Genomic DNA, 25,538 nt, shown 5'->3' with positions numbered 1-25,538 from the left:
AGACTAAAGAGAGGATTTTCCCCTCCTCCTAGAAAACTTTCAGGAACTTGAAGGGAATTTCTTATCAAATGCAAAATTGTCCTCCATCATGTTAAAGAGGGTTTTGGTGTCCCAGACTTACTTGTCACCATTTTCATCCTGGGCAGCTGTAAGGTGGCGCTGAACAGCCAGTAGCATCTTCACATCTCCAGTTACTGCATAGTCAAAAAGGGCATTTGCATGACGCTTAGCTAACTCCATGGCCTTCTCCAAAAACAAACCATCTATTGGGGGTGAAAACACACAAAATGTATCAGGGCACCAATCAGGCGCAGTTCAGTCACAACCACTGATCAGAACTTTGCTGCTAGAGAACACAGAGGTTTCAGTTCCAAGCAATTAAATTCCAAGAGAGCCTTAAAGCTATCTCATGAACTACAAGATTCCAGGATTCCCTCCCTGCTAGGAATCCTCCTTCAGCTCAGATTTTAATCTGAGCAAGAGAAGAATGATGGGGAGCTTCAGAAGTAGCTCTACTCTCCCTCTAGTTCCAAAACAGATCAAACATGGCCACTTTCAAAGTACATAAGTGTTCAAGCCTGACCCAAATTTCTCCTTCCTAGCTTAGTACAAAATCAAGCCAGTTACCTTGTAAACAAATGCCTGCATCATAACATGGTAAGGCATCTTCTTCAACTTCTTTGGGAGTTGTGCTAGTTCTGGTTTTGCTTTTCTCATCATCCTCTACTTTCTCCTTGAATTTCACACTGCGTTTTTTGTTGCAGCAGATTTCACCATCGTTTTTTGGCATGCCATTTGACAGTCCTTAAAAGAGAAGTAATCAGTATTAGCTTACCCCTCCCATACCAATTAAGTAAAGCAAAACAAAATTAAAACAAAAAACTTATTATTATTATTATTATTATTATTATTATTATTATTATTATTATTAAAACAACAGAATTCAGTATCAGAGTATGTATTTGCAAACAGCTTCAACCTGCCCAGGCTTAAAATTGGGAGCAAACTCATGTACAAGCAAAAGGCATCTGATAATATTTCCCAACTCTTGGAAATTCACACAATGGGAATTTATTAATCTGTGAAACACTTTGTTTCCACCCACCCTAATACTCTCATGTAATGAAGTCTAATACATGTAGCTGCAATCTTTGCACACTCTTCCCGTCTCTTCTGTCTCCATTCCATCCCTTCTTGGTTTCCTTTGTCTATATTTTTAGATTTGAAGCCACTTGTGGTAGAGACCTATCAAACCAGTTCTTTCTAAAGGACAATGTAGATGGATGCAACTAAATACTACTACTACTAGTAGTAGTAATAAAATATATAAAACCAATCATCATATGAGAAATCCAGTTTATATTGCTTAAATACTACATAGCAGTGATACTTAATTGGTTGATATTAAAGCATGCATTAAATTAAATTAATTAAATTCAACATATTTTTAAAATAAAGCCCCCCACACTATTTGATGCTTACCATGCTTCATTCCTGCACCAGTCTTGTTTGTGCTGGAATGGAAGTGCATTGAATGCCCATAACCAGAAAACCCATAGGATGGGTATCCATACCCTAAAAACAGTAAGAAAACACACACACACACACACACACACAGAGAGAGAGGGAGAGAGAGAGAGAGAGATCAGTCATTAACTGAAGCTTCCCAGATAAATACACAAAAAGTATTCACTAGCCAACAACCAATAAAATGCCCAGTTTTAAATAGGCAGCTGGGAAGGTCTTCTTACATGCATCTCTTTCCATTCCATGGATGAAAAGGTAGGATATAAATAACAGTCTTTTTTAAAAAAAACAACTGAACAACTCCATTAAATTTTTCTTAACTCTTTTCTCAAGGCAGCTAACACATGTTTAGATGCCTAGAAAATGCCCCTTCAATGTATTTTACAATAATATAGAGTGCAAGCATACAACGCTTGCAACTAACCACATGTGCATGTAATGCAACTTTAAGAATGGGAGCCAATCTCTCTCTCTTTTTTTTAAAGATATTTATTAAAGTTTCAACATATTACAAAAATAAGAGAAAATGCAACTTTAAGAATGGGAGCCAATCTCTTTATTTTTTTTAAAAGATATTTATTAAAGTTTCAACATATTACAAAAATAAGACTCTGGGGTTGCGGTGCTCATCTCGCTTTACTGGCTGAGGGAGCCAGTGTACAGCTTCCAGGTCATGTGGCCAGCATGACTAAGCCGCTTCTGGCGAACCAGAACAGTGCACGGAAACGTCGTTTACCTTCCCACCAGAGCGGTACCTATTTATATACTTGCACTGCATGCTTTCAAACTGCTAGGTTGGCAGCAGCTGGGACCGAACAACGGGAGCTCACCTTGTTGCGGGGATTTGAACCACTGACCTTCCGATTGGCAAGCCCAAGGCTCTGTGGTTTAACCCACAGCACCACCCGTGTCCCTATACAACTCATAATGATGGGCATTTCACTAGTCAAGGAGAACATCTCAATAATGTGCATCTCATTGGTTACTTCAGTTGTCATTTGTTTTTACCTGATCCTGCACCACCTCCAACACCTCCTCCTCCGTACATTCCACCACCTCCTGCACCTGCACCACTTCCGCCGTAACCATCTGAGAAGTTAGGCATGAGCTTCTGTCGTTTTCTTTGGACTTCTTCTTTATCTGCATTTTTTTAAAGCAAGAGAGATTTAACCAAAAAAATTAAGGTGTGTCCACTTTTGTTTTCAAGGCAATAGGCTCGTAACAGGTTAACAAATGAGGAACAAAATCTCCTACTGCAAACTACTGAGTGGAGTTCCAGTATTCAGGGAAGTGTAAATTTCAAAAGATTGTTGCCTTTCAGTTTGCGTCTTGTTTCAGAAAGTGTGAATTGGGTATCTTTAGTTCTCCTCCATCCCTAACGTAGACACAGCCTGTAATAGAGGTGTGGAGAACCTACAGCTTTCCAGATATTGTTGGACTACAAGTCCCATCAGCTCCAATGAGTATGGCCAATGGTTGGGGGAAATGGGATTTATAGTCCAGCATCATCTGGAAGGCCACAGATTCCTCTTCCTTGCTGTAATGCAAATGGAGCAGTGGCTTGATAGCAAGTGAACAATAACCATTTGAGGAAAATCATTTGGTTTGAAATGGCACCTCTTCCTTTGCCTGTGACTGGCACCATCTTACAGCCTCCAATAAAGGATTGAAAGCCTAAGTCAGGGGAAAGAACCACGGCAGAGAAGCTCTACCATGAAAAAGCATGCATGCACATGCGCACGCACAAGCTTTGACATGACTACAGCCCAAACTAGAAACCCTAATGCAGGGGTCTGCAACCCGTGGCTCCGGAGCCGCATGTGGCTCTTTTACACCTTTGCCGCGGCTCCGTGGCGGATACTAGCGAGGGGAGGAGGTGCATTGTGCGCCCCGACACTCCCCACTGTGGCGGGCGCTGTACTGGCTGTGATGTCGCATGGGGGCGGTGCATGCGTTAGTCATGCACCGTCCCGATGTCGCCTTCCTGCCCGCTGTCAGACCGCGGCTCCAGAGATATATTTGTTTTAAATGTCGCAATGGTTTTGTGGCTCCCAGTTTTTCCCCCCTTCGGAAACGGGTCCAAGTGGCTCTTTTTGTCTTAAAGGTTGCAGACCCCTGCCCTAATGCAACAACAACAACAACAACAACAACAACAACAACAACAACAACAACACTATTTTTTTATTTGTATCCCTCCCTCCCCGGGAGAGGCCGGGCTCAGGGCGGCTAACATCGTAAAAACAAAATATGCATAAAAACAGACATCAATTAATTAAACTACATCTTAAAATTAATTCAGACTGTTAGGATATTTCCGTTCCACCTTAAAGGGAGCAGGCTTTGTAAGCAACAGAGTCTGCGCATGTCCTGTTGACAGGATGTTTATGTTCTTTTTCCTTTCGTTTTCTCAGTCGGCTCAGAGACGCTGACAGAATGGACGTGTTTTCTTTTGTTCTGTTAAACGCTAAATAAAGTCTGCTCTTATGCTCTTCTGTGATGCAAGCTTTTGGCTGTGTTTCTGCTGAAAGAGGGTGCACCAAGCCCTGGAATGTGGCTAGGAATTTCTAAGGCTTTGTGCCCCTAACTGTTGGATCTGCGTGACTACGGGAGGCCGATGGAAACTCCGAACTCCGGCTTGGGGGCCATGATGGACGTTATCTCCCTGGCAGTTTCCCAACAAGACAAGTTAAAATCTGGGCAGGTGGCAATTATCAGGTTGGAACTGAGAGTGGTTAATACTTGCCAGGACCAACTATTTCCACTGATCATACAAGGACCTGTGAGAGGGTTGGGGGCTTGTTTTATACAAAGGAAAATAAGTCAAACTGCATCCTGCCCAAAGGCCTGGCGGAACAGCTCCGTCAAATCCCGCAGGGCCCTGGTCTCTTGTGAGAGAGCGTTCCACCAGGTTGAGGCCATGGCTGAAAAGGCCCTGGCTCTAGTCGAGGCCAGTCGAATTTCCCTGGGGCCCGGGATCTTCAAGGTATTGTTGTAAGCAGACCGTAAGGTCCTCCGCGGGGCATACCAGAAGAGGCGGAACCATAGGTACGAGGGTCGTAGGCCGTAAAGGGCTTTAAACCTGATCCTGTACTCCACCAGGAGCCAGTGCAGCTGGTATAGCACTGGGTGAATGTGATCCCGTGGCAGGGAACCCGTAATATGCAAGTGAAGGTAAGTTTTCTTGAAATCTACAAAATTCATTTTCATTTACTGCATTTGGCACTGAGTGCTCACAGTTTAAAACGTTCAATTTCATAAAGAAAAACAGAGAGGATTAACTGCTAGATGAAAGTGTGTGAAAAACCTAATTCTAAAATAAAGGCTGCACAGGGGACCAGTACCAGCTGGCTTTCTGTGCACCGCTGCTCCTCCTGGCTTCCTATTGCCAGTTACTGAGAGGAATATGGGCATTGCAGTGGAGAGCTCAGCAAGGTGTAGGTGCAACAGTGGAGTCGATTGTCTGCTCTGCTTGCCTCTGCGCCATGCTCCCTGCTGTCTTGCCCTGGTCAATGACTAGCAGCAATGCACGGGGTTGGAAAGAAAGCCAGGTAAGAAATACCTGCACAGCAATACTGACAGGGTCATAGTCGGAAGGATAACACTGACTGCACTGGGAGGTACTGGTTAGGTGGGAGACAGCAAACCTTCCGTGAATCAGGGATGAGGAACCTACAACCTTACAGCAAGTTGTACTGCAGCTCTCCTCTGTCCTGACCACTGACTGTGTTGACTGGGGCTGATGAGAAGGTACCACGTTCTCCTGTGCATGCACAAGTTCCCACCTCCCAAGAGGCCTTTCGCCTGCTTGCAGAACCTCCAGTTAACCTAACTGGGAGCATACCAGGATGCAATCAAGTCAGGGAACTACACTGGCAGCCAAGGCAAACCTCAGACAAATCCAAAAGCTAATCCTGTATGCATATAGTTGCTCAGCTAATTAAAAGGCATTAGGTAACCCACGTTAGGTCTGTGGTTTTTTTTAGCTAGAAGCAAGTAAAATGCTGAAACAGAACGTGATATATAATCCAATTTATTGTACCATTTCTCCTGCAGCTTTTACCAATTAGGACTGGGTGGTATTCAGGCAAATAAATGTGTGAGCAAAACTACTTTAATTTGCTCCCCCTCCCCCCTCCCCAAATCTGCTCCAGAGGGTTGGGGAAGGGAGGGGGAAAACCCCATAGCACAAGGTGCTGCTACTTACCATTATGTTGCATAATGATAAGTAGCAGCACCTTGTGCTTATGTTGCATACAACCCATTAATCTTAACCTAAGGGCCAAACTACATGTGTTCTCAATTGCATAGTTCTGCCAGGGAGTGCAGTTTTCCTGCTTACAAATTGCTAGCGAGGGGTCCAGATCAGGACACTACCACTGAAGACGGGAAGGCACTTTCACTCTTTGAACCACATTGCAGACACAGTCTGCTCTACCTCCTCCACCAAATGTCTACAATGTGCGTTGCAAAAAACACACAAGAGAGAAAAACTTTCACTCATTTCAATGGGATTTCTCTCATTTTGCAATGTACAATTATTTATTTCTTATCCTACCCTTAGGAAGGGGCAGTATGTTAATGGGAAAACACATGTTTTTGTCTGCAGAATGTCCCAGATCCAATTCCTGGCATTCTTAATCAAGGATCAGGTAGCAGTGGGTGCAAATAACCACCTCCTGAAGCGTCACTGCCAGTCAGAGCAAACAGTATGGGGCCAGATGCACAAACAGTATGTGGCAAATTCCTAGGCTTCTATACTAGAAGTATGAGAGCAGAAGTGATAACTATTTGCTTGAAGCTACTTTTCCTCAATGCTGGAGGATACTCTTGAGAGTCCCATGGACTGCAAGAAGATCAAACCTATCCATTGTGAATGAAATCAGCCCCGAGTGCTCACTGCAAGGACAGATCATGAAGCTGAGGCTCCAATACTTTGGCCACCTCATGAGAAGAGAAGACTCCCTGGAAAAGACCCTGATTTTGGGAAAGACTGAGGGCACAAGGAGAAGGGGATGACAGAGGACGAGATGGTTGGACAGTGTTCTCGAAGCTACCAGCATGCGTTTGACCAAATTGCGGGAGGCAGTGGAAGACAGGAGTGCCTGGAGTGCTCTGGTCCATGGGGTCATGAAGAGTCAGACATGACTAAACGACTAAACAACAACAACAAGTTTCCCTCAAAGTGGTACTTCCTTAAAGGAATCTCCATGCATTTTCAGTGACTTGCACACAAAACCACAACTACTGAGTTTACACAAAGTATTTGTATATACTCCAAATACACAAAACACTGAAGTATATATTCACATACTAAGAAGCAAGAATTCAACAAAATGAATACATATTTCTGCCCTTGGACAATATCCAACTAGCATAGTATGGAAACTTAAATTAAAAGAATACCGCATGGATATTTATAATGGGATGAAGGCAAGACATGCCCTGCCTTAGAGTAGATCATTATCATCTGGGCATTTCCCCTGAAAATAATCAGCTAGTCCCAGGATAGATCTGGAGGTGTCAAGGGAGTTTTTGAAAGTTTCTTTAAAGTTCAAGCATGCACCACAAACTCAAAAAAAAAGAAGTGCACAGAGTTCATCAATTAAACCTGGAAATTACCTGATAACACATCACTTCCTGCCAGTTATGATAACGTCATCAACTACGAACTTTGTTCTTCCCTCATCTCTCTGCCTCATCTACATGCAAATGCTTCTCATGTGCCAAAGTTTTCAAGGCTTTTAAAGCTTATATCATGTTTGACAATTTTCAAACACAGGTGTTGTCCTCAGATCATCCTGGCATGTCAGTGTTAGAAAGCAGAGGATCTAATTGAACTTTGAGGCATGGAAATACTTTTACTTTCTTTCACACATTTAAAAGTAAGCCAGATGGAAGTTTTCTGCTTTTGGCATCACATATAGGTGGAAATGCAATTCTAATACTAATCTAATGGTACATTTGACAAATATAGTCATTTACGCACTAGGAGCACTTAAGTACAACTTGAAGGATCAACTAGAATGCCATGAGAAACACATTAAAATGTATAATTTAAAACTATGTATTTAATCAATTTGTAGATGCTGTTCTACCACAGTACTTGAGGTAGCTTATATTAACCACTAAAAACAACTTACATAAACTAAAATCTAACAGATTATATGGAGCAAATAAGAACCAGTCTCCTTTTAGACATTTTAAAAAAACCTTCCACCACGGCCAATTGGAACAATTAAACAAAAAGAAGCAAAGCATCAACTTTGCAATACATGAATGAAGCCTGAATAAAACCTTTTAATTTATGGTAGAAAGACCATCAATGAGGACCCTAAACGTATCTTTTGGGGGAGTGCTGCCCATAAAAGGTTGGCTGCAGCCCCTAAAAAGGCCCTTTCAGCCATCCTGTGTGTTAGAGCTCATAGGAATGAGAAGAGCAGCTCCAGCAGATCAGAACATCCATGCAGCTTCATATGGGAGAAGGTGGTCCTTCAGATGTTCTCATCCTAAGCATTTAGGGCTCTCTACAGGTCATAACAAGCTCTTTGAATTGTGAATTGTGCTTGTTAACTGTCTGGTAGCCAGAGAATGGAATACAACCCTAAGGGTCAAAATGGTTCCCTGTTCCTGCTGTAGACTGATCTGGCCTACCCAGGGTAAGCATTGTTTCATCTTGGACAGGAAGTACTATGAGACAGCTTCCTGTTGCAATTAAGTTTTGACTAACAAGACCCTCCCTTCCTGGTTTGTCTTTGGTCAATTATACTTTGTCCCTGGCTACTAAGCTTCATCCATTGGCACCTGGTTCCATTTCACCGCAGACTGCTGCCCACAACCCACCCCTGACACAGTAGAAAAATTGTGCTTTCCAGAATCCACTGGTCACACTGCAGGAATATTCCTTTCATTACAGAGGGTCATTGGGCTTGAGAGTATTAATGTCAGACCATACTAACTGATGGCTGTATTGATTATGTGCAGTGTTATCCGAATGCAGCCATTATTTCTGAACAACATTGTTATCTAGAATCCGCAACACTACAGGAAATTACCTAGCGATGATCACTACACCAAATTTTGAAATATACAACAATTTCAATAACGGCAAGCTTTCTAAGAAGCTGGATGCTTTCCGACATCAACAATCCATATAAGCTTAATCATTTACCTTTGATTTCAGGATAGTATAAAAAGGGCTTTGGTTCACTCGTCTCTAGATCCGATTTTCGCCGTAACTGGACAAAAACAGATGCAGGTTTCGTGATATTGACATCTCGGTACTTCGGGGTTTTGAATACTATGGCAAACTGTAAGTGAACATTGAATAGGTGGTCAGGGGCAGTTTACACAATTTGTCATCCTGGCCTTTTTCCCAAGAGCAACGTCTGTGTACACAGCATCTATTATTTCTGTGGAGCAATTGGAGGCTTCCTCCTTACTCCTATTGTGGCCATAGCTCTGATTGGTAGCTCCTAAATTGTTCACAGACTTAAGGGCATGGGTAGGCAAACTAAGGCTCAGGGGCCGGATCTGGCCCAATCACCTTCTAAATCTGGCTTGCAGACGGTCCAGGAATCAGCGTGTTTTTACATGAGTAGAATGTGTCCTTTTATTTAAAATGCATCTCTGGGTTATTTGTGGGGCATAGGAATTCCTTCACTTTTTTTTCAAAATCTAGTCCAGCCCCCAACAAGGTCTGAGGGATAGTGGACCGGCCCCCTGCTGAAAACGTTTGCTGACCCCTGCATGAGGGAGAGAGAGAGGAACCTCAAAGCAGATGCCAAAAAAACTTTTTGCCTATGGATAGCCATTTTGCCAAGTCCATTTCAAGTCAAAAGAGCGGTGAAATGGATCATATCTGATCACAAAACAGGTTCACAAAAGTTACTACTAATGCATCTTGACGATGTTGACATACCTGTCTGTGCACATCAGTAGGCGAAAAATCTCCAAACCCTTCCCAGACACCGCCATTTTCATCCTCTTCATAAAAACGGATCTGAATATCATCTGTATTGCAGACACAAGTTAATAACTGGTCAAGATATAGCACTGGTCAAGAATGGGGACAGTAAGGATTTTCTTAGGCAGGCTTCATGGAACATATTACAGTGGTACCTCGGTTTACGAACTTAATCTGTTCCAGAAGTCCATTCTTAAACTGAGGCGCACTTTCCCTAATGAGGCCTCCTGCCGCCAGTGCCCTTCCACCGTTCGGCTTCCATTCTTAGACCAAGGTAAAGTTTGCAAACCGGGACACTACTTCCAGTTTTGCAGAGTTCGTAAACAGGGCTGTTCTTAAACTGAGGTACCACTGTACAGTGTACAGCGGTACCTCAGGTTAAGTACTTAATTCGTTCCAGAGGTCCGTTCGTAACCTGAAACTGTACTTAACCTGAAGCACCACTTTAGCTAATGGGGCCTCCTGCTGCTGCTGCGCCACCGGAGCACAAATTCTGTTCTCATCCTGAAGCAACGTTCTTAACCTGAGGTAATATTTCTGGGTTAGCGGAGTCTGTAACCTGAAGCGTATGTAACCCGAGGTACCACTGTACTACAATCTAATACACTTTCACTAGCCCTTTCTTGGTTTCTACACCCTGTTCAAAGTGCTGGTTTTTACCTTTAAATCCTAAAATGGTCTAGAGCCATTTAAGGATCACCTCACCTCATACAGACCTGCCTATGTGGCTCAGGTAATCTCCTGAGGCCTTGCTCTACAACGCCATCCCAAATCCAGCTGACTGATATGTGGTAGGTTAGGACTTTCTCAGCAGAGGTGCTTTACTAACTTGCCTCATCCCTGCATTCATGTGGCAGGTTAAAACTCTGCTCTTTCAGAGCGCTTTGAAGATAACAAAAAATTAGTTCCTACTATGCTCTATGAAACTGGACCATTTGGATTAACTGGAACACCATTTTATTAAAATTCACTTCCAAGTACGGCTAAACCAGAGTGGCATGCAAGACAAAATGAAACCCCTTCAGGTCAATTCATCCTAGGCTGCAGATTGGGATTGTCCTCTCTACCTGGGGTGGGGTAGGGGGTGAAATGGGACATAGGAAGAAAAGTTGGCTGTCATCAGCATTCAGCACTTGCTGAAGGTACAGCCTTCAGCAACCTCCAAATGCCCAACATTTGGAATCTATTATCTCTAAGTTGTAGGTGCTGCACATCATGGAAGAAATACAGCAGGTCATTGGTACCTGTGGCTCTCCAAATATTGTTTGGACTCCAGCTCCCATCAGCCTCAGCTAATAGTCAGTGATGGTGGGAGTTGTAATCCAATCACAACCAGATAGCCACAGGTTCCCAAGACCTGGAATACAGACTTGTGGAGGAGCTCAGTGAGTACACTGGAATCCCTACAGGACTGGAGGTATCATCTCCAGACTGCAATTTTACCCAAAAAAGCCTGTATTTTCCATCTTTTGGTGTTGGCCAAAGAGGTTTGTTCCTTTCTAAATCAAGGGGGCAGTAGATGGGTGTTTATCTCCCCTTCTTTAATCTGGAAGCCTTTACTGTGAAAAACCCTACTAACTTTCTCTTTATACATTTCAATTCTCAAGGACTGAGAGATTTCAACAAATGATGTCATAAGGGAAAACTATTTTAATGTTAAGGGAAAACCCCATTTTGGGGTTTCCATTTAGTCAGACTTTTTTTTTTCAGAAGCAGCTTTTAACACACACATTTTTCACTTCCCTTCCTTGGATTAGAAATGACTTTCTGAGACTTCAGAAAAGTTACTCATAAAATGTCAAAACAAGGGAGTAATCGGTCCCTCCTTTGGACATTTATTGCGATTTGGAATAGCAGGAAATAGGCCTGAATGTTTTTTTTTTAATTGGAATTTTTAGGTTATCTTTCTGCCAAATTACACTCAAGGCAAATTTACACTTTATTATTATGTCTAAAACAAGCATAACATAATTACATACAGTGGTACCTTGGGTTAAGAACTTAATTCGTTCCGGAGGTCCGTTCTTAACCTGAAACTGTTCTTAACCTGAAGCACCACTTTAGCTAATGGGGCCTCCTGCTGCTGCCACGCTGCTCATCCTGAAGCAAAGTTCTTAACCTGAAGCACTATTTCTGGGTTAGCAGAGTCTGTAACCTGAAGCGTATGTAACCTGAAGCGTATGTAACCCGAGGTACCACTGTATTGCAATTTCATAAAATTCTGTAATAATAATAAAAACACTGAAGACATTCTAAAAACTGAACAAAATCCCACACCAGCACACCAGTCAAAATTTAAAAATATTTCAGTTTCAGGGCATCCATTTTAAACTGATATAGAAACATCAAGTAAAAGCCCAACAACCATGTGAAGTTTTGACATTTCTGTTAAACAGGTACCAGTCTACTTCTCTGACTATGAATAGTGCCACAGAACCATGGTATAAAACACTGAGCTCTAAGGATTTTTTCCATTTTCTTTATCTCAGAAACAATGATTGTTTAAATATTGTCAATGGGTCAAACTTGCATATGCCCAGTATACGGGGCATTGCTTTATTACTGCAATTTAATAGTATGAAAAAATCCCCAACCCAGCCTGGCACTTTCTTACAAAGCAAAACATTATGGTCTTGGCAAAGGCTGTTTGACATATTTATTCTTTTTTTAATTCCACCCCCCCTTCAAGGAGCTCAGGGTGCTAGGAATAGTCCTTCCACACACCCCCCCCCCCGATTTTATCCACATTATAAACCCCCAGGTCAGGTCAGGCTGACAAATAGTAACTGACCTAGAGGCACTCAATAATTTTCATGGCTGAAATGAGGTCTGAGTCTCTACAGTTACATCCACACCATACATTTCAAGTGTGCTTTAAAAAAATCAACCCTTCTTTTCAGAAAATTATGGGAATGGTAATTCTGCAAGGGGAATAAGGGCCTCTTAACAACTCTCAAAAACCCAGAATTTTGGGGGGAAGCTGTGACTGTTTAAAGTGGTATCCTAGTGTTTTAATGTATTATTATTTAATTTATTTAATCAGTATACCAGTATATAGATCACAGGGCAGTTCACAACACACACACATGAAATGACAACAAAAAATACAGAATAAAACAGAAACAAAGTGATAACCCCCCTCCCATAAACACATTAAAAAAAATGTATAGTGTGATTATGGTCATAGTTTGACACACTTAGAACAGTGGTTGTTATGAAGTCCTAGTGATTATCATAGAATCATGCTCAACTATGATAAAGCATCCTGAGTTCTCACCTTTTTGAACCTTGTCACAAAGCAGGTAAATCTCTTCTCCTCCTGTCACACAGCCTGCTGTCCGATCCATTCGTACAATTTTTAAGTTAGATGCATTGGGGGCTTCTGTTTGGTAAAAACGGGGAGTCTATGAAGTTTACTCCTGCAAGAGCCTCCTCTAGCCATGTTTTATTTTCAAAGTCAAAATGAAATACATCCACACAATATTCATAACTGTACTGAATTGACATTAAAGGCACTAAGTGGAGGAACATCTGATCCATCTTTTAATATTATAATACGGCCATAGTAAGAGTTACAATACATTGAAGAGTTGGCAAAATGTCTTAAGGCAGGTTACAGTTTACTGAACTGAGTTGAAGAAAGGATGGGGGGGGGAGAATGAAACGCAACCACGAAACAGAAACCATCGTTATTGTGATTCGTACCATTTCCAAAGGAGAAAGTTGCTGCAGGTTCCACATAGAAGGCTTTCTTTAGCAGGCCTTACTCCTCACCCCCACAAAAAGTATTGCCAACAACTATTTTTTGCTTGATAATTAAACAGATATAAGAACAATTCCTTACACACAAGGACTGGAAATTCAGATGTACAGAAGGATGCCAGGCCCCCAGCCTCAGACCACAGGGAATAAGCCATTTTATAGTCAGAGGTGGGGGCTGAAGGTTTCAAGGACAAAGTGGATTCACTAGACTTTGGCTCATAGCAGGTTTGGAAAGTCTGGGATGGAGGTGAAGGAGAGTTTAGTTTCCTGTTTATACCCAAGATGTCTTCGAAGTCTCCAATATATTACCTGCTTTGTCCACAATGCATTCAGGACTATCAGAGCTGAGATGTGCTCCACACTGCTTGCCACCGCCAATCTACCACCCAACTATAAGGTTTGCTAAGTAGCACCCAAGTCCTAGCTGAACCACATTCTCAAGCCTTTGCAACATGCCACCCAGAAACCCTTGGGAGTTGTTTGGATTATGCCCTGTATGCTTTACTCTTCAAGCATTTTAACTGTGTGGCAAAGAAAACACCGAATATCAAAGCTCTTCGAAACGACAGACATTTTACAGGCAGTTTAGTTGACAGCATGTCATTAATTTGTAGATCTATAAGTCATGACCTTAGAACTTGACTGACATCTTTGGGTGCATCAAGGGAGACACTAAAAGGAACACTAGTTATGCATCAGAAGCAAACGTGTCCTAGGTTCTCCTTTGTCTTTGTTCTCCTTTGCATCGCATGCGCAGTGTATACTATCGTAGTGTGTAGGGAATTATGTTTCTCAGACATTACATGGTATTTTTCTATTTTTTTAAAGATCTCAAACTTTCAGTGAATGTTAAAAGCGATGGGGATCAGCCTCTCTAACCCTACAAGAATAAACAATCATAAATCAAAATAAGCACTGGACTGGGATTTGGCCATAGTAGAATGAATGAAGATAGGCAAGACACTCACTGCTATCATATATAGGATCGGACAAGACAGGTTGGAGTCTTCTTGTAAAGCTGCCAGTGCTGTCAGGAAGAAATGCTGTAAACATGAGCCGTACTACGCTGAGGTCCATTTCTTTTGTCTGTTGAAGAGCTGACTGACGAATGATTTCTCTTTCTCTCTCTGCAATCAAGGAAGAAAGGAACTGAATTATTGTAACCTTATATCTGTAACGGTGGTACTGGCAAAAGATGGCAGTAAGGGTGGGAGAAGAGAAGATTCAGCAGGCAAAATAAAGGCTTCATCCTATGCCGCCAAATAGTCAACCCAATCATGAAACTGCCATATGCAAAAAATGGTGAATCAAAGGTGCTCCTTAACTGCACTTATCTTGGCATTAGAACTACTAGCAAGAAGGCTTAAAGTGGAGCCAACCCATTCATAGAATCACCATTAAGGGAAACGATATTCTTGATGTATGCAGACGATCTGGTGATCACTACATCTAGGCCTATTTTAACATTCTACTGAAGCTTCAATCAGCATTATGTGGTATTATTTTAATTTCTACACATTATCATAACTGTCACTATTTAGACATCCCAATAACTAGAAATTTAAATAAACCATACAAGGCAAATTTTGGCAAACCGAAGAAAAGGATGTTCTCTGGTGGAAAAAGTTGAAACTTTCCATTGCAGATAGATTGGTGGCATTCAACATAAAGTTGACTCAGAGCCCAGCAACTTTTGCAAATAAAACTAACTTTATTTATGTTGGGCATTCTCCAATTTATGAACTTGGAATACATTTCTATGCTTAAGGAAGCACATGGGGACTTGCTTCAAACATTATTGCCAGACATCAGAAGAACTTCAGCACTGCTACATTGGAATTTTGGTATCAAACGGTCAAGAAAGCAAAATGAAACTATTAAGAGGCCAAGGTAAACCATATACTTTTATTAGAACCTAGTGAAACTTTATTGACTATACCAGTAGGAGAGACACAGGAAGAGCAACTTCCATGGAGTATGAACATTTATGGACTTTGTAGATACTGTTTTTCCTTTGTGCAGTCAAATATGAATGTAGCAGGCACATTACTGAGAAATGCATTTGTATAGGTTTGTTTTCTATTTGTGTATGTATTTTGCCTGAGAACAAGGTCTTTTTAACATGACTGCAACACAGAAAAGGGCCAACTGGTATTATCAAGGAAATAAGGAATTATGTTAAAAGTTCATTTCCAAAATTCTCTCACCCACCACCCCATCCCCACTGCAGGTCAGCAGCAAAAGCATCTCCTTTGCACAGAGAAGTTCCTAGGTTCAATTTCTGGCATTTCTCCAGAGGGCTGGGAGAGACCTTTGCTTGAAACTCTGGAGAGCTACCATTAGTTAGTGCAACCAGTACTGAGCTAGATGGACTGATGCATTACTTTCCTATGTTCCCTTAGCTGTAGGTGGCTTTAAGGCGAGAAGATGACTGGTGGCGGGGCGAAAAAGGGTTGCCAAGCCTTTTGCATGTGCAATACTGCATGCACAAACCTCCCACTGCGTTTCTCCTTAAGTGATATGGGAAGTTCTGCTGCTCTTCTGCTCAACTTGAAGTCACCCACAGCTGCTTTACTTGATGAGAGAGCTCCCTTTGGGAGGCAGGGTAAGGACTATGGGACTACGTGGAACATATACAGTAGCTAAGCCCTACCTCTAAGTTTCCCCATGTGATGATGGAAATTAGGCTAAAATTAGTTAACCTTCTAGTAATTAATTATGGATGGATGACCTTCAAGACTGTGGGACTTATTAATGCAGAAATGAACTTTGAAAATGTTTTTGTTAACACACATCGCAGCACAAAGTAGCTTTTGCTTTCTTTTCCCACTGTATTTTATTTCTTCTAAAAACATCACAAGTGGCATCATTCTTCTCCTTTAAGAAATTCAAGTGAGCAGGACTAACTATATTTAACCTGGGGGATACTTATTTTAAGGAATAGAAAATAAAGAGTTGACAGGCACAGCAAGAAATCATTTCCTTTCTTAAGAGAGATACCGAACCACAGTCAGTTATCACCCACCTGTTAGCTGTCTCTCCCCTCCACCTTCCACTTGTATATAGCTGAGATCAGGATGTACTAGGAGTCCTGGGTTATACCCTTTTTTACAGGAATCAATCATACGTGCTTCCAGTGTGTCTAAGACTCTCTTCTTTGTAACGTGCAGTATCCCCAGGTTTGGAAATCTACACAGAAGTACAAGATAATTACCTGCAGTAGGTCTTTGAATTTGTTCACGTAAAAGGGAGTACAGTACAATTTTTCATTGCTACTTATGTTTTCTGGTCCCTTGGCCCCAGTCAATGCAGCTTAGGCAATGGAATTAAAATGATTCTACTGCCTGTGCTCTCTTTGTTTTTGAGGATACCCATGACTCAGCATGTTAAAGTGGTTTGAGTGTCTAAGACCACAGAGACCTGTATTCAAATCCCCAACTGGTCCTGAAGCCCACTTCATGACTGATCTAAGGTGACGTTGGGCTCACGCTCTCTCTCTCTTTGCTTAACCCATGTCAATGGGCTACTGTGTGAATAAAATGCAATAAGGAATAACCATAAGTCTTATGCTCTTTGGAGAAAATTTAACTGCAAATAAATGGTAAACACAGCTCTGATTAACTCACTCAGTACTTTTTTTGTAATACTGTATGGGAAAGGTTATGAAGGTTTTAGTTTTAACAGCAATAGGACATTAAACAATATGCATTGTTGAACAAATAGCTGAGAATTATATACCCTGAATTTAAGGGGAAGTTCCAGATCTTTTTTTTAAAAAAAAAACACATTCTCACAAATGTAAGCAAGCAATATGCCTACATTCCAAATAAAAGTTTTGAGTCCTTGGGGCAAATGTATTGTTTCAGTATTTGGATAAAAATATATATATATAACAGGTAGCATGACAAATCTTTCAAGATTCACAGCAAAATCTCAACAGAGCAAATCTGAAGCTTTGAATTCAAGTTGCTGGCAAGTTGGGTCTCAACATCAAAAGCCAAAAACCTTCAAGTGTTAAAAGCAACCTGTCTTGGAATTCTTTCAAGACTGGCATATATGTTCCAGAAAGTAGATTAAAGACATCAAACCAGCAGTTTTTTGAAACTGGATCTAACTCTGCAAACAATATAATGTGTACTTTATCTGAACAATCTCTTTAAAATAGGAAGTAGATTAACTAGGATTTAGCATTCTCATTGCTACATCACACCCACATCAAAACACTGAAAGCACTTTTGTACCACTTTAAATTGTCATTGCTTCTCCCAAAGGATGCCGGGGACAGTAGCTGGTTGAGGGTGCTCCTCACAGAACTATAATTCGCTTAGCATCTTGTTTTGGGAAGGGCAGATTCCCAAAACATGAACCGAACTTCTTCCCCTATCCCCAGTTCAGACTTAACACTCAAGAATGCTTTGGCACCATGTGGATGAGCCGTCTGTTTGCACTCTCCCCACTCCTCTGAAATGGTCTAAATTTTCCACTCTTGAAAGAAGCCATAGGTTGCCACTATACTCAATTTCAAGAAACTACATCAGGACAGGATGGTTTGTCCCTAGTCAGTGTTCAAAGGTAGGAGAGGGGGAATCTCAGTTGCAATTACAATACACAGATGATGCACTTACCCTACAACCATGTCTTTTGGTCCTGCGTTAACAGTGCACACTCCATTTTCACAGTGCTTCCCCACCAAGCTGTGAGCATGCAGGTGAGCATGCTTTCCATTTGTGACTAACTGCACAATGACCTTTGCAGGCCCAGCATAATTGCAAATCTGTAATAAGCAAAACAAATACTCTGACTACTGAGCCATGATGCTTTTGTTGTGACTCTGACATAGGTTGTTTGCAATGCATTCCGTACTGTAGGAGCTATTTTAGGTCTTCAAAAGTGCAAATACATAATAAGATACAGTATTAATTTGAAATTTGAAAATAATGAAAGAGCATAACTGTGGCAGGCATCACACTAAAAACACAAAAAGAACCTATGGCTTGTTCAGCTCCCCTCAGCCCTAGAGCAGCTTTTGGATTATCCAACTGAAAACTGTTCCCAAGTAGCACAAAAGCGGGTTAAGAAGCCTTGGTCTGTGTAAGTGACTAAACTTCTAACTTGTCAACAAACTGTTTATTAGACCAGACAACCAGCTGCAGGTATCAGACCCCTGGGCATAGCAGGCTAACTTCTCCTCTCCATCCTGAACAGATAATAGTGGAAGCTGGTAATGCCCCACCTCTTGGGTACCACCTACCCTAGGCCATGGATTAAATAATGACATTTGAAGAGCAAACATGAAGGATTCGGCCTCATCGTAGCCAATGCGGTGCTATCCAGATGTTACTGTGTAAGAGTTGCATCTTCAATGGGGCCAAGGACAGGAACTCTCTGGATTTACTCAGATTTGTTTGCTAATGCAAAGATTCCCCTTTGGGCCCATGTGACATTTGAGCAGAGCTGGGTGTCAGGTTTGTTCTGCACTGCACAGGTGCTTCTAACTCAGCCAGCATTGTGATCCATGAACACAGAAGTTTGTTGGTTTGGTTCATTTTCCGAAGCTGAAGCCTAGTTGCATGCCCACATCCATTGTTCTAATCTGCTGGGCTGTGGCCTGTGTATTTTCTTGAACACAGATGTATGTCTATATCACTGTTTCCCAATGTGGGAGATGGGGGGTGATGGAATGATCCAGGGGGGTGGTAGCCTCAGGTGCAATTGGGGGTCGTTGAATAAAAATAAGGGGGCGGTGGAAATATAAGGAAAGAAAATAGAAATTTTTGAAAAACCATTCGTACATGTTTCATCTGTTCAGTAATGCAGTGTCGTCTTTAGCTGGGAAGAAGAGTTTGGATTTGATATCCCGCTTTATCACTACCCGAAGGAGTCTCAAAGCGGCTAACATTCTCCTTTCCCTTCCTCCCCCACAACAAACACTCTGTGAGGTGAGTGGGTCTGAGAGACTTCAAAGAAGTGTGACTGGCCCAAGGTCACCCAGCAGCTGCATGTGGAGGAGCAGAGACACGAACCCGGTTCCCCAGATTACGTGACTATCGCTCTTAACCACTACACCACACTGGCTCTCTTGGGGTGCAAGGGGTGTGGGGCACCCGAGTGCTGAATTCTGGGGGGCACCAGGCACTTGCCGCTGAAGCCGCGTAAGATTATGTTTTGTATTGAGCTGCTATGCAACAGTGGGGTCAGTGGCACCTTTGACACCACTGATCTCGCGCCAGCGGCAGACAGGCGGCGTGAGATCAGTCGTGTCAAAGGTGCCGCCAGTGAAACATTGCAAATTGTGTTTTAATTTCATCGCTCACAGTTCAAATTCGTTTAGGGAAATCGTTAAAAGAATAATGTTTATTTTCGTGAATTGTCGGCATTTCCTTTGACTAACTACTTAGTACTTAGGGCTCTACTACACATGTTTTTCAGCTCGTGATTTTAGTTTTCCATTTCTGCAAAAATGCACCTAGAGCACACACTATGAATTTTGCGATCTGCATTTTTCTTCATTTTACAACAAATGCTAAGCTTATAAATGAGCAAGTATAAAGTTTGTTTATTTTTCCTCCCTTCTTACGTAAACAAGAGATAAGCATGGTGTCTGACATAAGCATAATAAAAGTTAATTTGGGGGCTAAACTAAATTGGGGGGGGCAGCGCTGGATGGATCTTTGCACCCCGGCAGCGCATATGCTAAAGACAGCCCAGCTGTAAAGACACTTATCGCCAGGCCAGGCACTGTTGCAGGATGGCGACAACACATCCCCCTGGATCCAGCAGTCATGTTGGAGGTAAGGGATTTTCCCAAGCTTGGGTGGACCCTTCTTGGCTTCACCCAGGCCCAGGAAATGGGTCTCAGCTTGCCTGCTTATTTGGCCAATGGCATACAGGCTGTGGCGCTGGACCTCCCCCTTCGCTTAAAGAAGGTAGATTTCCAGGGAGGCACTGAGCAAAATTTTTTTTCCTGAAAAGGGGGCAGTAGGCCAAATATGTTTGGGAACATAATCATCCCAAGGAAATAATACAAGGAATAATGAAATAAGCAGCCTTTGAAGGGATGGTGGGAAGGATCATATTGTGACATATTTTTTTACAACACAGCCAAGAAGCTGAAGTGGTATTGAGAGCCCCTGCTCCAACCTTGCTTTAACATTTAGCTGACATATTTACTCCATCCCAGTTGAGAGAAAGTTTGGTAATACAAATTAGAGAGGTAACTTAAGTTTGAATCATACTGAGATTTAAAAAATGAAACGAAACAAACAAACAAACAAAAAACCCCCATCAATTTTGGGCAGCCTGCAATACATGCAATCAACTTCATTTCAAATCCACCATTGTTTCTCCATTTATGCATACATATAGTAAAATTGAAACCTAGAGAAGAAAAAGGAAATAAGTAGCCAACAGATAACAAAATAAACTGACCGCACACAGTATGAGCACAATCCACTCTGACATTAAATTAAAGCCCCATTTCCCTTGTTCTGCCACTCATGAGCAGGTATGGGCATGCATCCAGGCAGCAAAACACTATGTTAAGAGGAATAAGAGGCCCATGCATGCTTCCCACAAACTCAGCCAGCCTTTCACCCAGTGTTTTGCATTCACCTCGTATGCATTGCTCCATTACAGGCTGAGCCCAGGCATGCTTACTTGGAAGTCACCAAGACTTGGATTTTCCAGCTAGGAAATAAGAGACGGAAGGATTGTGATGACTGCCTCAAAAATTATGATCCAAAACTTCTTCTCCAGCTTAGATTTTAATTTGAACTTTCCCCATTCACACCTTTCTCACTCCCCGTTCTTTCGTTTCATAGGATTGGTTCTGCAGCTTTTAGGTAGTCATTCCCTATCAAAGGAAGTGAAGCTAGAGGGAACCAGGCAGAGGGCCTTCTCGGTGATGGTGCCCGCCCTGTGGAATGCCCTCCCATCAGATGTCAAGGAAATAAACAACTACCTAGCTTTTAGAAGACATCTGAAGGCAGCCCTGTTTAGGGAAGTTTTTGATGTTTTATTCTATTTAATATTTTGTTGGGAGCCGCCCAGAGTGACTGGGGAAACCCAGCCAGATGGACGGGCTATAAATAATAAATTATTTATTATTGTTGTTGTTGTTGTTGTTACTGATATCATGTCCATATAATATAGACCCTCCTGTCCTTAACATTGCACTTGCTTCCTTCAACTTCTTGGGTCTGCTGCCTAGTGCTTTAGGCCAGTGTTTCCCAACCGGTGTTCCGCGGCACACTACTGTGCCGTGAGACATTGGCTGGTGTGCCGTGGGAGGGAGGCGGGCGAGTCGGGCGGTGAGAGGCGGCGGCGGCGAGGATCCGCGTCGAGCCGGGGGCGGCTCCGCGGTGGTGGTGCCGAGCGGCGGGGCAGCGCGTGCAAAAGGGAGGAGCGCGAGACAGTGGAGGAGGAGGAGGCCGGCATGTCCGGGCAGCAGCAGCAACAACAGCAGCAGCAACTCCCGGCGACGGCTCCTCAAGCCCCGCCGCCCCCTCCTCCGCCCGCTATCGCCGCCACCACCACAACAGCCGCCGCCGCCTCAGTTGCCGCCGTCCCTCAGTCCCTCGCTCTGCTGCCTCCTCCCACCCCCAAAGCTTGGAGGTTCCCCGGCAAGGGGGAGGGAAAAAACTTTCACTTTCGTGCATCCCTCCCGGCGTGACGCTGCGCGCTGACGTCACGGGGCGGGGCTTTAATGGTGGTGTGCCGCGATATTTTTTTCAGTAAACAGGTGTGCCGTTGCCCAAAAAAGTTTGGGAAACACTGCTTTAGGCCACTGACTACTTTGCTTGCCATCTTCAGCCCACCGGTGCTCCTTTGCCCTATAGTAAGTCCCCTCTTGAGCTTAAGTGCTGTGAAGTTCCTTCAGAGTCACGTTACCCTTTTATTTGGTCTTATTTCTCTTGGACTATTCCCTCAGTTTCATGATCCACCTACCCTTCTTTCAGATTCCTCTTTATCGGTCAACTGCTGACCCTACACTTTTTCTTCACAGTCCTTGCCCCTAAGCTTCTTGTTCTTTAAGATTCCCGAGTCTCAGGGGCTTCTTACCAGTCCTCAGACATTTCCTGTGTGAGGCTCTAATCGTAACCAAACTGCCAAGGTCCCCTTGCATTACAGAACCCTGAGAGAAAACTGCTTTCTTCATTGTAGAACTAAATATTCTAAGACATCGACCAGCTCAGCCATTCCATATCACAAAGCAAAAGTTGTTTACCAAAACCCAAAAGCCTTATAATTTGACCAGTTAGGGTCCTATGGCAGTGAATGGATGCTAAAATCACATTTTGCTTAAATCAATGGCCGAATTCCCATTTCCTACCTAACTGAGTATTTCTGGGATTGTTGCACCCATCAGACAGTGACTTTTCTTATAATTGCCTTGTGAGTGCACTCAAGTATAGAGACATAGCAGTCCTAAAGTAGAAATTATAAATAAGACTATTCAGATGTCTCAGGGAATTGATAACCACCAATTAAGTTTCATAACATGATCAATGAGTGCTAGGCTGGCCAAGGAGCAAGGTCCTGCCAGATGCAGATGGTGTGGCCAGTTCAGGTGAGATCATCAGGCAGATCTAGATAATCACACAGAACACCAAAATCTGAAGTTGGCCTATGAGTGTCACATGACATATGATCCATTGGAAAATATTAGAGAATCAACTGTGCTTGGACTACACAGATTGGATATTGCATGGGTAGCTACACATCAAACATGCCCCATAGAGACAGGTGGGCTTAGGCTTCACTCCACAAGTCAAGTTCTTATGGTTGTATGGCTTAGACATGCTTGGATGAAGCTGATTATTTGGACCAATTCCAAATCAGTACCAGTACCAGTACCAGCTTTGGTCACTCTGCTTGTTGACTTGCTTTGGGAGGAGGACAGGCAAGTGGCTCTCCTTGATCTCCTTTCATACCATCAACCATGGTATCCTTCTAAAGTGGCCACAGTGATATGGTGATTATGTTCTGTACCATTCCCAAAAAACAGCATTGGTGGCATTTGCTTAGCATGATACTTGTGCTGTCAAGTCCTGCAGAGTTCTATTCCATCCCCATTGCTCTTTAACATGTGTTATAAGCCACTGGTAATGGTCATCAGGGGCTTTGGAGTCTGAAGTCATCCCTCCATACTATCTGAACAAGGTGGAGTTGTGTTGGTGCTAAAACAGTGCCTGAGACAGTAATGGTCTGGACAAGGGCCAATAAACTGAATCCTAAAAAGATGAAGGAGCTGGCGGCAAGTTGCCTCTCCCCCTCAACTCCGTAATGAAAATATATCTGCTCTGAGCTCCTAGCTGAAGTGATGTCATCTAAATCTATTCTTGGAGCCTGGTGGATAAATAGGACTGCTATTCAGAAATATAACAATAAATGGGGTGGGGGTGGGGTGTGTAGGAAATCTCCAATTACCCATGGAGTGAAATATATTTTGCCACAAGGTCCATTCTGACAAATCATTTGTTAGAACGATCTGTTAAAACATACTGAAAATTTTGCCATTCATGAAAAGGAGGCACCTGGAGCTAGGGTAGGCTGACAGAAGGGTAATTGAATGCAAAATATTTCTATTTCCTTTTGGCTAAACTTGAAATCATGAACAGGCGCTAACAAGCCAGTGAAGTAGCCTTGAGGAACTTCCCTGTATTTATCTGCCAGCCTCTCCTAACAGGTGTTGCCATAGGAAGATTTATACAAAGCAAAACACTAAGACAATGAAAAACGCACTTAAAGAAAGGTTGGCAGTGGAATTCTACACCTGTCCACTCAGAAGCAAATTCCACCAAATTCAATGGGACTCTCAGGTAAGCAAATATAGGATTGCAGCTTAAGGAATGAAACTATGACAAAATATGAATAATAATAATGATAATAAAATTTTATTTATATCCCGCCCTCCCCAGCTGAAGCTGGGCTCAGAGCGGCTAACAACATTAAACAACATGAAATGAGTGAAATGCTAATAAAGGGGGGGAAACGCCACACCTTACCCTTTCCACAAACATCATGGGAACATTTTTGATGTCATATTTTCAAAATTCATTTAAATAAATATAGGGTTTTTTTGCTGGTGAGCTCCAGAGGTCAAACTAGATGCGAAAGGGACAATCACATTCATTTGCTGTGCATCAGCTCTGTTCCGATATAAAGTTGGGACCTGTTCCCTTCCCTCCACTTGATGCACTTGCCTCTCTAGCCTGGTTCACTTCCCACACTGGAGCCAGACTGGAGAGAAATGTCTCTGCAGCAACAGAGTGCAATGATAAATAAATGGATGGGGGCAGGTCCCAGATTCCTCTCTCCTTCAGGGGAGAATGTCCTCTACAAGATGGAACTGGATTGCCTCTGGCCCAGTTCTTCATTTTGACACATGACACTATGAAGCATGGCACTTTGTGCCAATAACAGCCAAAATATGTAGAAACAAGAAAACTGGGTGTGCACTCCAAATCAACCTTTGACCTACCACAGAATACACGCTTCAAATCTAGACTCGTCACATGCCCAGTTCTCAGTGGACATGTTAAACCCTTGTCTAGCCTCTAACATTTCAGAATGCAAGCAGGGGATTGAGATAACTACCGTATTTTTCGCCCTATAGGATGCACTTTCCTCCCTCCAAAAATGAAGGGGAAATCTGTGTGCGTCCTATGGGGCGAATACAGGCTTTCGTTGAAGCTTGGAGAGCGAGAGGGGTTGGTGCGCACCAACCCCTCTCGCTCTCCAGGCTTCAGGAAGCTATCAGCATGCCTGGGGAGCCCGCAGGAGTTCCCGCAGGGCTCCCTAGGCTGCGGAAAGCAGCCTGCCGCCCGGTGCGCAGGGTGCCCTGAAGCAGAGCGCCCCGCGTGCCGGGCAGACATCCGCAGCCTGGGGGAGCCCTGCGGGAGTTCCCGCAGGGTTCCCTAGGCTGCGGATAGCAGCCTGCTGCACAGAGCGCGGGGCGCGCTGAAGCAGAGCGCCCCGCACTTCGGGCAGACATCAGCCAGCCCCACAAGCTCGGGGGACAGCAGGGAGGCGCAGCGCCGCCATCCCACTGTTCCTCGACCTGGTTTGGTTTCCCCGACCTGGTTTTGGGGGGGAAATAAAGGAAAAAAATTTTCCCTTTATTTCCCTCCCAAAAAACTAGGTGCGTCCTATGGGACGGAGAATCCTATGGGACGAAAAATACGGTAAATGTTCCTCCATACCAAAAATTAATAAGTAATCCCTGCACATAAAAGACTACTAGTTTTAAGGGAGAAGGGTTCTGGCCTTGTTTTTGCATGGATAA

The 25,538-nt window shown here is 43.0% G+C and overlaps 1 protein-coding gene across 1 annotated transcript in view; it reads right to left on the bottom strand.

Annotated features, from left to right (window-relative positions):
• Window positions 1-25,538, bottom strand: part of NFKB1 (nuclear factor kappa B subunit 1) — a 70,032-nt gene that overhangs the window by 19,149 nt on the left and 25,345 nt on the right. The window contains exons 6-15 of the mRNA XM_083459205.1: window positions 17,878-18,026; window positions 16,278-16,441; window positions 14,221-14,379; window positions 12,768-12,872; window positions 9,446-9,537; window positions 8,696-8,834; window positions 2,536-2,667; window positions 1,483-1,575; window positions 628-804; window positions 122-263 (exon numbers count right to left, since the gene is read on the bottom strand). Of these exons, the coding sequence (XP_083315331.1) occupies window positions 122-263; window positions 628-804; window positions 1,483-1,575; window positions 2,536-2,667; window positions 8,696-8,834; window positions 9,446-9,537; window positions 12,768-12,872; window positions 14,221-14,379; window positions 16,278-16,441; window positions 17,878-18,026 (1,352 nt within the window). The remainder of the gene's footprint in view (window positions 1-121; window positions 264-627; window positions 805-1,482; window positions 1,576-2,535; window positions 2,668-8,695; window positions 8,835-9,445; window positions 9,538-12,767; window positions 12,873-14,220; window positions 14,380-16,277; window positions 16,442-17,877; window positions 18,027-25,538) is intronic.

Source organism: Podarcis liolepis, assembly GCF_965112155.1.
Source record: "Podarcis liolepis genome assembly, chromosome: 9".
NCBI classification, from domain to species: Eukaryota; Metazoa; Chordata; class Lepidosauria; order Squamata; family Lacertidae; genus Podarcis; species Podarcis liolepis.
Note: the sequence above shows the minus strand (reverse complement) of the source record. Positions and strands in the feature narration are given on the sequence as shown.